Below are 14,193 nucleotides of genomic sequence, written 5' to 3' on the forward strand. Positions count from 1 at the left end.
TTTTCTTTATTAATTAAATATAAAAATTATTCCAGATCGAAAGATTAAAGCGCACAGATCTTAAAAACTGAAAAATGTGTTCATATTTTTTCACATTTATTTTTAGATTCGTGTTTGTTAGACAAAGGACGGCGTAAAATTCCTTTACTACCCTAGTTTGAAATGCTATTCATTATAATTTTTTTTGGTGTATATACGTACATATATATGATGGTGTGTGTATATGTGGACATTATTATTACTATTAGCACATAGAGGTAAATATATATTTTCGTATATTAAAAGATCTATGTAAAAGAAATAGAAACAATATCCATTTACATATACTCTGCATTTTATAACATGTAGCAGGTCGATGATTCCCAATTGAGGGTATCGCTGTCTGGTGTTAAGGATTCTCCTCCTTCATTATATATTATGGCTCTTAACGTAACAGCCCAATAGATAAATCAATATTGAATGAATCGATAAAATAGTTTCGCGTATGAGAAAAAGCAACACATTGGATGTTGTCATGCTATCTCAGTCTATCTCTTGCCCTCGCTAGCGAGATCGATTCTATCGATAGACTCATTTGTAGAAAAAAATAAAATAAAACGCAACTTATGGATTTAACAAATAATAGGTTTTTTAAAATAAACTTTTAATAATTATATTATTAAATCAATTTATAAAAATATTATATTATTAAATAATTATTAAATCAATTTCTATTCCAGACATATATAATACTATTTTTAATAAAAACTGCTAAAATGCCCGTACCAAACTATAACCTGCAGAATACAGTTGCTACAATTGTGTGCAAAATTTGCCTAATACTAGAACCAAAATATCATAAATGTCTAATACACGCTACATTTAGCAAAATGGACGTTAATTTTATTTTGGTACATAAGCTCAAGGCTGTGCCTAAATCCATATTTGGAATTTGCTAGTGTAGTCTATTCTATGTTGTTATCGAGAGAGTTTATAATATATTATCCATGTAGTTCCGGTACAAAATGGGCCACTTCTTCCTTTCCCGTGGGTGTCGTAAGAGGAGACTAAGAGATGGTGAGGGATGAGCAGCAGTGTCCCTCTTAAAATATCTCTAAACTCTAACTGCGGTTGCCAATCCGCCTGCCAAGCATGGCAACTACTGGCAAAACCCTCCAAGGGAGAGGCTTATGTTCAGCAGGGGACAGTTAAAGGCTGATAGGATAGGATAGGATACCGAAATAAAATATTTAGTGTATTTACGTTAGGCTGTAATCTATTAGTGTACCCAATTTCGTTAATATCCGTTCAGATATTTAGGCATGATTGAGTAATAAACATGAATACATAATAAAAATACAAACTTTCACATTTATAATTCTAGTAGGATAAGGATAATAAACAGAAACAATTAATAGATTTTAAAAGAGATTAAAGAATTAAAATTGTAGATTATTGAGACTTGGTGGGATTTTATTTTTATATATTTTTTATTGCACTTTTAAGTTACATATACAATAATGTATTTATAAATGTTGTGAGCAAACGTGGACTTATCTCTGACAGAGATCTCTTTAAGTAAATCTAATACAGTTAGAAAGCATGTCGTTAGCGGTCAGCTGAAGTGCTACAACTATTAATACATAAACAAATATACAGTTTTACATTCATTGTAATAAACTTTCACTACTCCAAAATATTCACTTATTTTTACTTTCCTTTTCTCTTCAATTTCACGGTATAAATTCTCTTAAATAGAAAAAAGTGGAAATTAATAATTAAATTAATGAGTAAATGCAGGATAAAAAGTTCTAAATTTAAGAGTGGATGCAATTAAATTACAGAATGAATAAAGAATTTATTCTTAGAATTTATTAATCAGAAAGAAGTGGCTATAATATAAAAAAAATTAAAAATACTAAAGTAACATTATTATATATTTGATTTACTATCAAGAGCATAGTGACGCAAATAAATAATGTATATATTAATAACAAAACATGTTTCACTAAGATCATTTATATGTAATGTAATACAATTTACCAAAATGTAAAGTAACAATGAAATTAATATGTAAATGTAATGTAACATTCGTTGTACATTACATGAATATCTTTACAAAATCTGTATTTATTCTGCCTAATAGAAAGTATTTAATTAATTTTGAAATATGAAGGCTTTTGCTAAAATGAAGCTTTCTTCTTATTATCAATATTTTTAATATTTTCAGTATAAAATAAAAAAAAAAAAAAATGTAATATTACAAAACTATTACGGACGGATGTAATAATTAGTTTTATTTTGATATAAAATAAAAAACAAAAAATAGATAAAAAATCTCAGGTTGATTTAGTTGTTTATAATTTAATTTAATTTTGATAAAATGTATATATTCATTTTATAGTATTTTACATAATACACTGTGATGACATATCGTCATAGTCGTAGAATACTGACGGATCTATATATGTAATATTTGTCAGATACGTTAGTATTCTACGACTACGACGATTTAACACTTTGGTATTAAAATATGTTATGTAAAGTAGTAAGTATTTTGTAGCGTGTATTTTTGTTTACGAGGCATGGTATCTTAATTTTTAGTTGCAAATTCCATTTGAATATTTCGTATGAGTTTACAATATTGATATGGTTACTTCATATAGCTAAAAGGTTAAAAAATCAATGTTTAATATAAAATATACCATTTTTTCTATTTGTAAGTTATTAAAATATTAACTATAAAAACCACGTTAATAAGAAATACATTATTTGGTATTTAACTACTGCCATTTGAATAAGTTTTATTTTTATATGACTATTAAGGAAAGTAAGCTAATGTATGTATCGTATAATATATGTATGCAATGTATATACATATAAATTACGTTACATATATAACCTCTGGTATTGCAGGTGTTCATAGGTTACGGTAACCGTTTACCATCGGGTGGGCCGTATGCTTGTTTGCGACCTCAGTGGTATAAAAAAAAAACTGTCAATTATTACTACATACATATTTGTCATGCTTGTCTCCCTTTAGAGTAGGAAGAAACAATGGAATTAGAATAATTCATATATTTATATAATATATATATATATATATATATATATATATATATATATATATATATATATATATATATATATATATATATATATATATATATATATATATATAATTATATAAACATATAACAACATTTTCTCTTTTGGTCTTATTACTTTTTTCTATTAAGAATATTCAGTTTTATGGCGTCGTTCCCTAAATTCATCTCAAAAACTAAAATTGGATTTTTGCATAATAATTATATTACAGACGGCCGTTATGACTCAATTATACAGTAAACAGGCCCGTTTTAAGTCGTAACTGAAGCCTCTGAACAACTTTTGGGCGCCCTGACGATGAAAAAGGTCATCAGTACAGTTTAGTTGGACTTAATGCGATCTTTTATAGGATTTAGTATTTCGACTCTAATGGACTTTGACGCCCAGTTGGATCTCGATGCCTCTGGGTATAGCTCGATTAGCCTTCTCCCAAGTTCAGTATCAAATATTTTTTGTGCATTATTTTGCTGTATTATTAACATGAAATTTTAATTTTAGAGTTTTTTCGTCATCGTCTATTGATTATTTTATTCTTCTAAAGTTAATTTTTTATCATTGAAAAAAAAAAGAAAAATAAAAAGTTAGTTCGTAACCAGCAAATATATCGCGAAATGTACATACAAAAACGAAACAAGATTCCTTTTTCGACAAATTTTTTAACTAGTTATAACTTTTAGGAACTTAATACCGGCGTTATTAAAGAATTAAGAAATTAAATAACATTGTTTTAAAATTATTAATTATCTTTTAAATTAATAATAATCTCATTTACATTACTTCGTATTTAATTTATTTATTATGTGTTATAAACTCTTGTGTATTATCGATATTTTATTAATCATCATATTTTAGTCGTTAACTATCCACTGCTGAACATAGGCCGATGTTTATTGTTTTTTTAATATTAAATGAATATTAGTAAAGTTTTTTAAATATAAAGATTATTTTTTCACGGGACCTAGAACATATTTTCTTTTATAGACAATTTTATAATATTAAATATTTATCTACTGAAAATAAAAAATAGTAATTTTTTTAAATATACATTTAAGTTAAAGTGTGTATAATAATGTGTATTTTAATATTTACCTATAAATTAATTAATTATTAAATTAATAACAATTTCGTTTCAAATTTTAATAATAATTATTAAAAGTTCTTTAATTGTCACAATATGTTTTTTTTTTAAAAGTAAATGTAATGTTTGTGTATTTGTACTTAAAGTGAAACATAAATAAAATAAATATATTAATTTTATAATTGCCTGCTTGATGCATGAAATTATTATAAATATAATATTTATTTTGATGCTTTTCACTATATTTTTTAAATATATATATAAGAATAAATTTAAAAACACTTATGTAATATGATAATAATTTTTGATAAAGTTTAATATAATTTAATAAATATTTTAATAATTTTCTTCAATATTTAATTATAAAGTTGTTGTAATAAATAATTAAAAACTTTTATAGTAATATTTTAAGGACTAAAACTGCTTCTAAAAATTTGTGCAATTTTTACACGAATATTCGTAATGGATTAAATATATTTAAATAAAAAAAAATTGTATTAAAAAAATAATTCAATAAATGCAACTCAATATATTTATTTTGTAGATATCATAAAAAAAATGCACTAGTAAAAAGTGGGCCAAGTTTACTTCTGCAATAAATTAGTGTAAAATTAATAAAAAATCAATGGGTTAACAATGTGTAAACAGTTTGAAGAAACCCCGCCCTTTCTCCGGTGCTGGTCCCATTAACATCGGAACTTGGTTCTTGTGGGTTATAATTATCTGTAATAGTATAAAAACATCATGTAAATCGGTTCTCATTTGTCAAAGTTATATAAAAAGTAATACAGATAAAAGAGGGGATTCTTATTGTTTTTGACGCTGGTATTTCAAACAAGCTAATATTATTCACTAGCTGTTCCCCGCGACTTCGTCCGCGTTTCCGTCGTTTTTCGTAAAATAAGTAGCCTATGTCCTTCCTCACGATTCAGTGGTTTTGATGTAACAGACACATTTCCCTTCACTGCTCTGCTCCTATTGATCGTAGCGTAATGAAAGGTATACTATAACCTGCCCAGGAGTACGAAGAATAATTGTACCAAGTTTCGTTAAAATTCGTCGAGTAGTTTTTGTTTCTATAACGAACATACAGACAGACAAAAATTTTACTGATTGCATTTTTGGCATCAGTATCGATCACTAATCACCCGCTGATAGTTATTTTGGAAATATATTTCATCTACAGAATTGACCTCTCTACAGATTTATTATAAGTATAGATTATGTCTTATCATACATTAGGTCATACATCATATTATTTTTACCAGAGGGAGACTTTGTACAGAAGTCGTTTGCTTGGGCACCTCTGTCACATTTCTATTTCTACCATGAAGCAGTTGTATTTGCATGGCTGTGTTTCGGTTTGAAGGGTGCGATATGGCAGTGAATTTACAGGGTACAGAGGAATAACACTTGAGTCCTCAGGAATGGCAACGCATGGGGGGTATCATGGGCTAAACAGTATACTCTGTTATGTACATGGTATTGCTCATGGTTATAGACGAGGGTTACCACTTTCCATGATGTAGATCCTCAGCTTGTTTGCCATTCTAAAGTGCATGAAAAAAAAATTATATTACTTTGCAAGGCGGTTGCATCCACGGTTCTCCATCTATCTGCATTGGGAATGTCTTTTTCGTTGTGATTGTTATTGAGCTACACTGCGCCAATCGCCGGCCTGATGCTCTTAGACCTGGGCATAGATAAAATGATACTGTACCGGCAGCCAAGATTAATAAGAAAAATAAAACAAAAAACGGAAAAAATAAAATAAAATTAAATTTTAGTTTTTAGTAAAAACATGCATAAATAAATAGAATAGACTATTTGTAGACCCGTGAGCCACATCTTAGAACAAATCATTGCTTCCCAAAACATGAGATCGTGATCAATCGCGGAACATTTCAATAGCAAAAAAAAGTTTTGTGACCACTTTCAGATTTCATCATCAAAATCTATTCAACATCTGACAGTTATTTGTACTATTTTCTGAAAGAGAATAAAACAAGAGAATAAAAACTCGAAAAAATATACCCAAATTAAGAGAAACTTTAATTCACGAAAGTTTAACTGAGCTGGCAGAGAGCTAGAATTAATGATCTTAATGTCATAAAACTCAGGTGTATGTAAGTTTTAGTACTTAGTTTTAGTATTTTTACATACAATTCTTCTTAAAAAGAAATAAGAATTGTTTATAACTACTCCTCTCCATCCAGAGGTTGCCTGCAAGAGATCGCTCTTAGCGATAAGGTCGCCCACTGTTTTCTCACTGTGATTATTTCTTGTAATTATTTATATTTATAATAAGTTTGCTATTGTAATATTTTGGAGGAAACAATAAAGAGTATCTATCTATCTATCTAAGAAGAATATAAATTGTGAGTTGATCATGCACGGGCATTTAACGACCATGTAATTTTATAGACATTTAAACAAATACACATAATGTTAACAGAGATTTAATTTAAAAGAGTAACTGTTGAGTTTCTTGCGGGCTCTTCTCAACAGATAACAACTTTACGAAATTTACAGTTGATAAAAAAAAAAAACAATTATATATTTGAATAAAAATGATTTTAATATGAATTAACACATCAACTTACCAGTGCGAACTTGGCCCATGTGTAGACAATTTTCTAGACCTATTACTTCTATTAGTTTATCACCAATATCTGTAATGAAATTAATTTATTTTGCTGGAATGTAAGTAATTTTTAGACGAAAGTTGTTTACATGTGCCGTGTACATTCTGCCTCTATGTCGGCGTGCAAATGTTTAGCAATATATTTATATATATATTTATATATATATATATATATATATATATATATATATATATATAACACTCGTTTGACCAATTTCGTAGTAATAGTGGTGGTCAATCTTCTAGTGTTGGCAGTCGCACACATACTAATGGTGGCGGAATTAAACAAAATAATTCTAACCAAATATCCAGTAAGTTTTTATTTGTCCAACGGTTGTACAACAATCTATGTAAATATATTATTATTATGTATATAATAAGGTATCTCTTTAATTAATTCTAAGATAAAATCTAAAAAAAAAACTCAGATATGCCAAAGTAATATATCTATAATGTATGTATAAAATTGAAATATATACATATAAAAAAAAAAAAACAAAATTAAAATTAAACAGTCAAATTGTTTATAATTACTTCTCTCCATCCAAAGGTTGCCTAGAAGAGATCGCTCTTAGCGATAAGGTCGCCCATTGTTTTCTCACTGTGATTATTTCTTGTAATTGTTTATATTTATAATAAGTTTACTATTGTAATCTTATGGAGGAAACAATAAAGAGTATCTATCTATCTATACCATTAAAAGTTATAGTAAATTATAATATAAGTTGCATGATGGATACAACAGAAGGTGGATGGACCCTCATTCAGTTATGTACCTTGTTGAGCGTTAGGAAACCGGCCCCTACGGTGTGCCCCACTCGCCCCCCACAAGTTGGACCCCCCGTGGGCGTAGGGGATGTTCAGCAGCGCCACGCCTTGCAGCGCTGGACCCTTGTTCAGCTCCAGGGATGAGCCGTCACACTGTTCAATAGGATACAATTTTACTAATATAATAAAATTGTAACTGAATGATGTCTGTACATGAGAGATATAATGAAGAGAGGAGATATAAGAAAAAAAAAATATATGAGGGGTCTTAATAAGGGCAATAGAAGCTAGAAAAATATTTTTTTAAATTTTGTCTGTCTGTTTGTTTTGGTGTCACGAAAAAACTACTGCATTAAATTGTATGCGGTTTTCACAGTTGTATTTCTTAAAATCTACGGGTCTACCATGAAATGAAATTCCGAAATTTCGGACTCAATTTCGTGTTTTTGTTTATACCAAAATCAGGCATGTATTATTTAATTTTACCATCAAATTTGTGTTTCGTTTGGCTCCGAAATTTCGGAAAACATTTTATGGTAGGCCCTCTGCTATTTGCTTCATCTTGATACGACATGTAGGAGTGGTCTATTTAGTTGGTGTTTCTACTTATGAATTCCGCGTGTACGAAGTAGCGGGCAAGAAGCTGGTTAAAAATATAAACAATATAACCGGTCAAGTGTGTGTTGAATTCACCCGCCGAGGGTTCTGTATATAAAAGAATAGGTACATATTTTTTTTAGTTTGATTTCAAATAAAAATCATGTTATCAAATTATTTTAGATTACTTAGATGTAAGTATGTATTATAGATCATTAGAAAGGTATTTATATGGTAGTCATTTGACATTTTAATAAAATATATGACAAAATTTTATTTGCACAGCAAAAACCAAAAAAATAAATTAATAACCGTAATAATAAAAGATTGTGCCCCAGAAAAAAAACCGATTTATAATGTGTAGTTTGTATTATTCTTTGTGTATACATATCTTATGTGTTTATACAATATATACAGATCGTATGACTGCCTATTTTTATTTTTAAAATAATACAATTTACACGAAAAGGTTTGCTGGAAGAAATCTCTTATTAGCTCGCCTTTGTACATTATGTTTATAATTAATTGTGATTAACAGTATGTTTTGTGTACAATAAAGAATAAAGATAAATAAAGAAGATTTAAATTCTGATGATACCATTTATTTTAATTTAAAAACTAAAATACTGAACTGATTTTAATAAAATTTCTATAAAACTAAACGGTAAACATATCCTTTCAGATAAAAAAAGAATTTTCCAGATCGGTTTAGAACTGACGGAGTTATGAGGTAACAAACATAAATAAAAACTCAATTGAATTGATAAGTACCTTCTTTTTGAAGTCGATTGAAACAAAGCAATTTATTCATACCGCGATTAGTAAATTTTTTTTTATACAACTTAGAATGGCAAACAAGCTGACGGCCCACCTGATGGAAAGTGGTAACCGTCGCCAATAGACATGAGCAGTACCATGGACATAACAGACTATATTGTTTCGCCCATGATACCCCCCATGCGTTGCCATTCCTGAGGACTCAGGTGTTATTCCTCTGTACCCTGTAAATTCACGCCATATCCCACCCTTCAAACCGAAACACATTCATGCAAACACAACTGCTTCACGGTTGAAACACGAATGGGACAGAGGTACCTGAGCAATCGACTTTTGTACAGTCTCCCTCTGGTGAGTTCCCTACCTACTGTCTTGCGAAGCAATATCACTGTTAAAAACATAAAGTTTAAACTGACAGCTTATTTACTGTCCAACCTTGCTGAAACAGCAGAATATTAATGTAAATATTGACATTTGAGAACGAAATGTAAAGTATCACACACAAGCCCAAGAGGTTTAAGTGGGAGGAAAGGAATTGTTAGTAATGGAGACTGAGAATCCCATTGGTAGCAATATAACCAACCAGGTCGACCTCCTCGCGGTTCTCCCTGGAAACTATCATGGTTAATTCTCGATGAATTCATCATGATGAGCTAACTGGTCTGTTTTCATTCTCATCTATCACCCTTCACTGGTGCTCCGCCAGCGTATCCCGTTAGCGCAGGCGGGATTACAATACCATTTTCACCCATCCAAAAAAAAAAAAAGAGGTTTAAGTGTTATTAAAAATCCATAGTTTTTTTAAAGTATTTGTATGTTAATTAAATAATAAAAAAAAAAATCTCACCACGATATCTATGTGCTCGTGTAAGTTCTTGCAACTGGCCGCAAATTGCTCGGAGGTGGCGAACTCGAAGTACCACAACTTGTTCTTCATACGAGAACTGAACTTATCAGGGTTTCTCTCCCGCTCTGTGTGGAACTTCACGCAGATCGCTGCATCCTGCAAGAGATATTAAGATTTTTTTATACCACTGAGGTGTGAAACAAGCATACGGCCCATCTGATGGTAAGTGGTTACCGTAGTCTGTGAACACCACGCGTACGTTGCCGACCCTGAAGAAACCTCTTTACACCTCTTTTGAAGAACCTCATGCTGTAGGCTCTTGGGGTAAACCTCGGCAGGGAGCTCATTCCACAACCTGAGTGTTCGTGGGAGGGAACATCTCTGAAACCGCGCAGTATGCGACCATTGAGGCTGTATGACATGAGGATGAACTCCCTGTCGATGGCGATTAAGGGTTATCATAATTATCATTCCATCCACTATCCGTCCACTGCTGGACATAAGCCTCCCCCATAGACTGCTATATAGAACGGTCCTGAGCCACCTGCATCCACTGACTCCCTACAACGCATTTCAGGTCGTCACTCCATCTAGTGGGGGGTCGTCCTACACTGCGTTTACCCGTACGTGGTCGAAATTAAGAATTATAATAGCTTTTAATTAAAATAGGCCATCCTTTATATTCTTGTGGGTATCATAAAAGGCGATTAAGGGAGGGAGAGAGATAGACAGCAGCGCCCCTCTTAAAACATCATCCAGCCTAACTACAGTTGCCAATCCGCTTGTCAAGCGTGGCAGCTACTGGCAAAACTGCCCTTATGGGGAAAGCTTATCTCCAGCAGTGGACAGTCAACGGCTGAAATAATAAACAATGGTGACCTTCACGTGTTGCTAGACTTGAATATTACCATATGGAGACTTGAAGTTGTCTGCATACATATTTTTTTATCCACTATGCAAATGTGATGTTTTCGACTCGAAAAGACGTCATTTTTAGTTATTTAAACTACCGTAAAAAAATAATTCTTTATATAATATGTCGTAATTTGTAAAATAGTTACAGAATGACGTCCTTTTGCAAGAAACCGTAAAATGACTAAAAAATGACGTACTTTTGTTCATGAACGTAATCATCTTCATCATCTTCCTACCCTTATCCCAATTATTATTAGGGGTCGGCGTATTCTGGTTTTAAACATATTACAAAAAGATTTGGCTTTTAGCTTTACGTCCGGCCGCCTGCCTGACGTCAACCCTCTTTGGGAATGCATTTGTTGGTGGTTTCCAAACGGTATGGAGGAAAGGATTGAGGAAACCAGGAAGGGAACGTTGGAAAAGCGTAAAGGAAATTGGTGAATGAGGGGAAAAAGGGACTTATGTGGGAAAGGAAAGGGGGGGGGGGAGGGACACTGCAGTTGCGGAAAGGACTGGGACACTGCAGCAGCTCGGGAGGCCGGGGTCGCATACCCGTATGCCCTTATTCCAGAGTCTGCTAGTATCTTTTCAATAAAAAAAATCTATATCGGTTTACAAATTACGGAGTTTTGAGATAATAAACATACAAAAAATTAACAATCGAATTGGGAACCTCTTTCTTTTTTAAAGTAGGTTGAATATCGATTTACATTGAAGACGTAATTGCGTAAAATAATCGCAGTAAAAGTCAGACAAGTTGAGAAATCCTTTTTATAGGGGGGAAGGGATTGTTAGTAATGGAGACTGAGAATCCCATTGCTAGCAATATACCCAACCAGGTCGACCTCCTCGCGGTTCCCCCTGGAAACTATCATGATTAATTCCTGATGATGATCCTTTTTATAAAAATTTTTTTGTAGCCGGTTTTTTTTTTGATTGGTGAAAATGGTATGGTGACCCCGCCTGCGCTAACGGTATACGCTTGCGGAGCACCAGTGAAGGGTGATAGATGAGAATGAAAGCAGGCCAGTTAGCCCATCATGATGAATTCATCAGGAATTAACCATGATAGTTTCCAGGGGAACCGCGAGGAGGTCGACCTGGTTGGGTATATTGCTAGCAATGGGATTCTCAGTCTCCATTACTAACAATCCCTTCCCCCCCTTTTGTAGCCGGTTAAAAATAGATAATATACTTACAACACCTATGGAGAAGTAGTTATTGATGATGTTGTATGGGACCGACGTTGGATGAGGCGCTGATTCTGGCATCTGAAGTTGTTCGCACTGTAATACAGAGTAGTTGCTTTTATCTATACATTCAAATCAGTGCAGCAGTTTTTATGTAACGCCGAAACATACATACAGACTGACAAAATTTTTAAAAATGATTATTTTAGCCTTTATTGCTCTTAATAAGAACTTCCATATGAATTTTTATTACATATCTCCTATGTACAGAAATCGGTTTTATTTTATACAACTTAGAATGGCAAACAAGCTGACGGCCCACCTGATGGAAAGTGGTAACCGTCGCCTATACACATGAGCAGTGCCATGGACATAACAGAGTATACTGTTTCGCCCATGATACCCCCCATGCATTGCCATTCCTGAGGACTCAGATGTTATATCTCTGTACCCAGTAAATTCACGCCAAATTAGCATTTTATCAAATTAGTAACATATCAGTATTGGTCATGGCTGGAAAGAAGCCATATAGTATATTTAAAAAAAGAAAAAGAATGATTTGAATTTTTGCATACCATTCTTGTATCTCTGTGTGTAATGTCTTATAACTATAATTTTGTTATGTAAATAAATATAAAAAAACACTAGTGGAACTATTAAAGTGGTATCATTTCGGAGTAAATCGTATATATTTTGGTCCATCGAGTCGGAGTATCGAGGATTAACGACAAATTTAAAATCGCATTTTTGCACGAAGTCAGCGAGCGTCAATTGTTGTTGCTGAACATTGTATCGTCGTATTGCAGCCGTAAGGACATCAAAGAAGAACTAAACATATTGTTTGTAAGTGATAAGTGCTGGTGAACTGTGAGTACATTTTATTTATCTAATTAGAGAAGACGGAATTTACTCTAAACATTTCATATAAATATTTACTTGTAAAAACTTTGGATATTATTAAAACTTTAAAATTAAACTTATACAATGGATTCATATATAAAAGTACAGCTTGATTTAAGTGAAAGAATTAGTAGAGCAAAATCCAACTTTAAAAAGGCACCCAAGGAGCGACTTCGTTCCATAGATTATATTAATACTAGATTAGAAGCTTTAGAAGAATTATGGCGTCAGTTTAGTTCGACACATACACAACTCATTCAAAATACAGACTACAAAGATTTGAATGCTAGTTCCTACGTATGTAATAACGTCTATGATTCTACTGAAGAGTTATATATAGAATACAAATTTCAACTGAAGGAAGCATTGACTAGTTTAAGGCAGTCTAGTACTGAAAATGCAAGTTATTCCGAACAAAACAATAGTAATAATATTAATTGTAATTTAAAGCTGCCCAAGATATCTATATCCCCGTTCTCAGGCAAATATTCAGAATGGATTAGTTTTAGAGATCTGTTCGTATCATTAGTACACAATAATAAATATTTAGATGACGTACAAAAACTACATTACTTGAAAGGATTATTAGTTGGGGAAGCGGAGCAATTACTACGTCATGTACCGATTACACATGATAATTACACTATTTGCTGGGAACAATTGGAGAAAAGATATAATAATAAAAAATATCTTTCAAACTGTATTCTGAAAAGGTTTATGAATCAAAAAAGCATCAGTACTGAATCAGCTAGTACACTAAAGGAGTTGCTAGATACTACTAATGAATGTCTTCATGGGCTTAACAATTTAGGAATAGACATCAGTACTTGGGACGTGCTTGTTATCTATATTATAAGTCAAAAATTAGATATGGAGTCTCGCAAGCAGTGGGAACTAAAAATCAGCGAGTTCTCAGATGAGTTACCTACCTTGAAGCAGTTCCAAGACTTTTTAGAAACTAGATTTAGAGCGTTAGAGTTTATTGATCCAAAATTGTCTAAGTCTAATGTAGTGCATAAAAGTAATGTTATTAATAATAGCCCTAAAGTATATCACACAACCAATTTAATATGTCCTTACTGTTCTGAAAGTCATCGTTTAGCAAATTGTAAAAAGTTTTCTAAAGAGGAAACTGATATTAGACGCGAATTCGTCCAATCCCAGGGTTTGTGCTTTAACTGTTTATGTCCAGGGCACTCTGTATTTGCTTGTCGTCAAATCTCTCGTTGCCGTTTATGCAGACGGAAGCATCATTCTCTACTCCATTTAAAAAATGTTACCAATATCAATTCAACCGACACTACAGGTATCGCAAATCAATCGGTTGAACAAGATGTCGTTGCACATGCAACAACATCATCGTCTGTAGATCAATCCACTAGTGTCACGG

General features: G+C 32.0%; 1 protein-coding gene across 2 annotated transcripts in view; it reads right to left on the reverse strand.

The window, feature by feature from the left end:
* Positions 1-4,683: 4,683 nt before the first annotated feature.
* Positions 4,684-14,193, reverse strand: part of LOC113513442 (diacylglycerol kinase 1) — a 129,634-nt gene continuing 120,124 nt past the window's right edge. For both annotated transcript variants that reach the window (XM_031914403.2, XM_052898357.1), the window contains exons 19-24: positions 11,913-11,999; positions 9,799-9,954; positions 7,586-7,730; positions 6,769-6,837; positions 5,746-5,858; positions 4,684-4,888 (exon numbers count right to left, since the gene is read on the reverse strand). In XM_031914403.2, coding sequence (XP_031770263.2) covers positions 4,796-4,888; positions 5,746-5,858; positions 6,769-6,837; positions 7,586-7,730; positions 9,799-9,954; positions 11,913-11,999 — 663 coding nt within the window. In that variant the 3' untranslated portion in view covers positions 4,684-4,795. The remainder of the gene's footprint in view (positions 4,889-5,745; positions 5,859-6,768; positions 6,838-7,585; positions 7,731-9,798; positions 9,955-11,912; positions 12,000-14,193) is intronic.

Source organism: Galleria mellonella, unplaced genomic scaffold (genome assembly GCF_026898425.1).
Source record: "Galleria mellonella isolate WM207_F2 unplaced genomic scaffold, CSIRO_AGI_GalMel_v1 utg424, whole genome shotgun sequence".
In the NCBI taxonomy this organism is placed as follows: domain Eukaryota; kingdom Metazoa; phylum Arthropoda; class Insecta; order Lepidoptera; family Pyralidae; genus Galleria; species Galleria mellonella.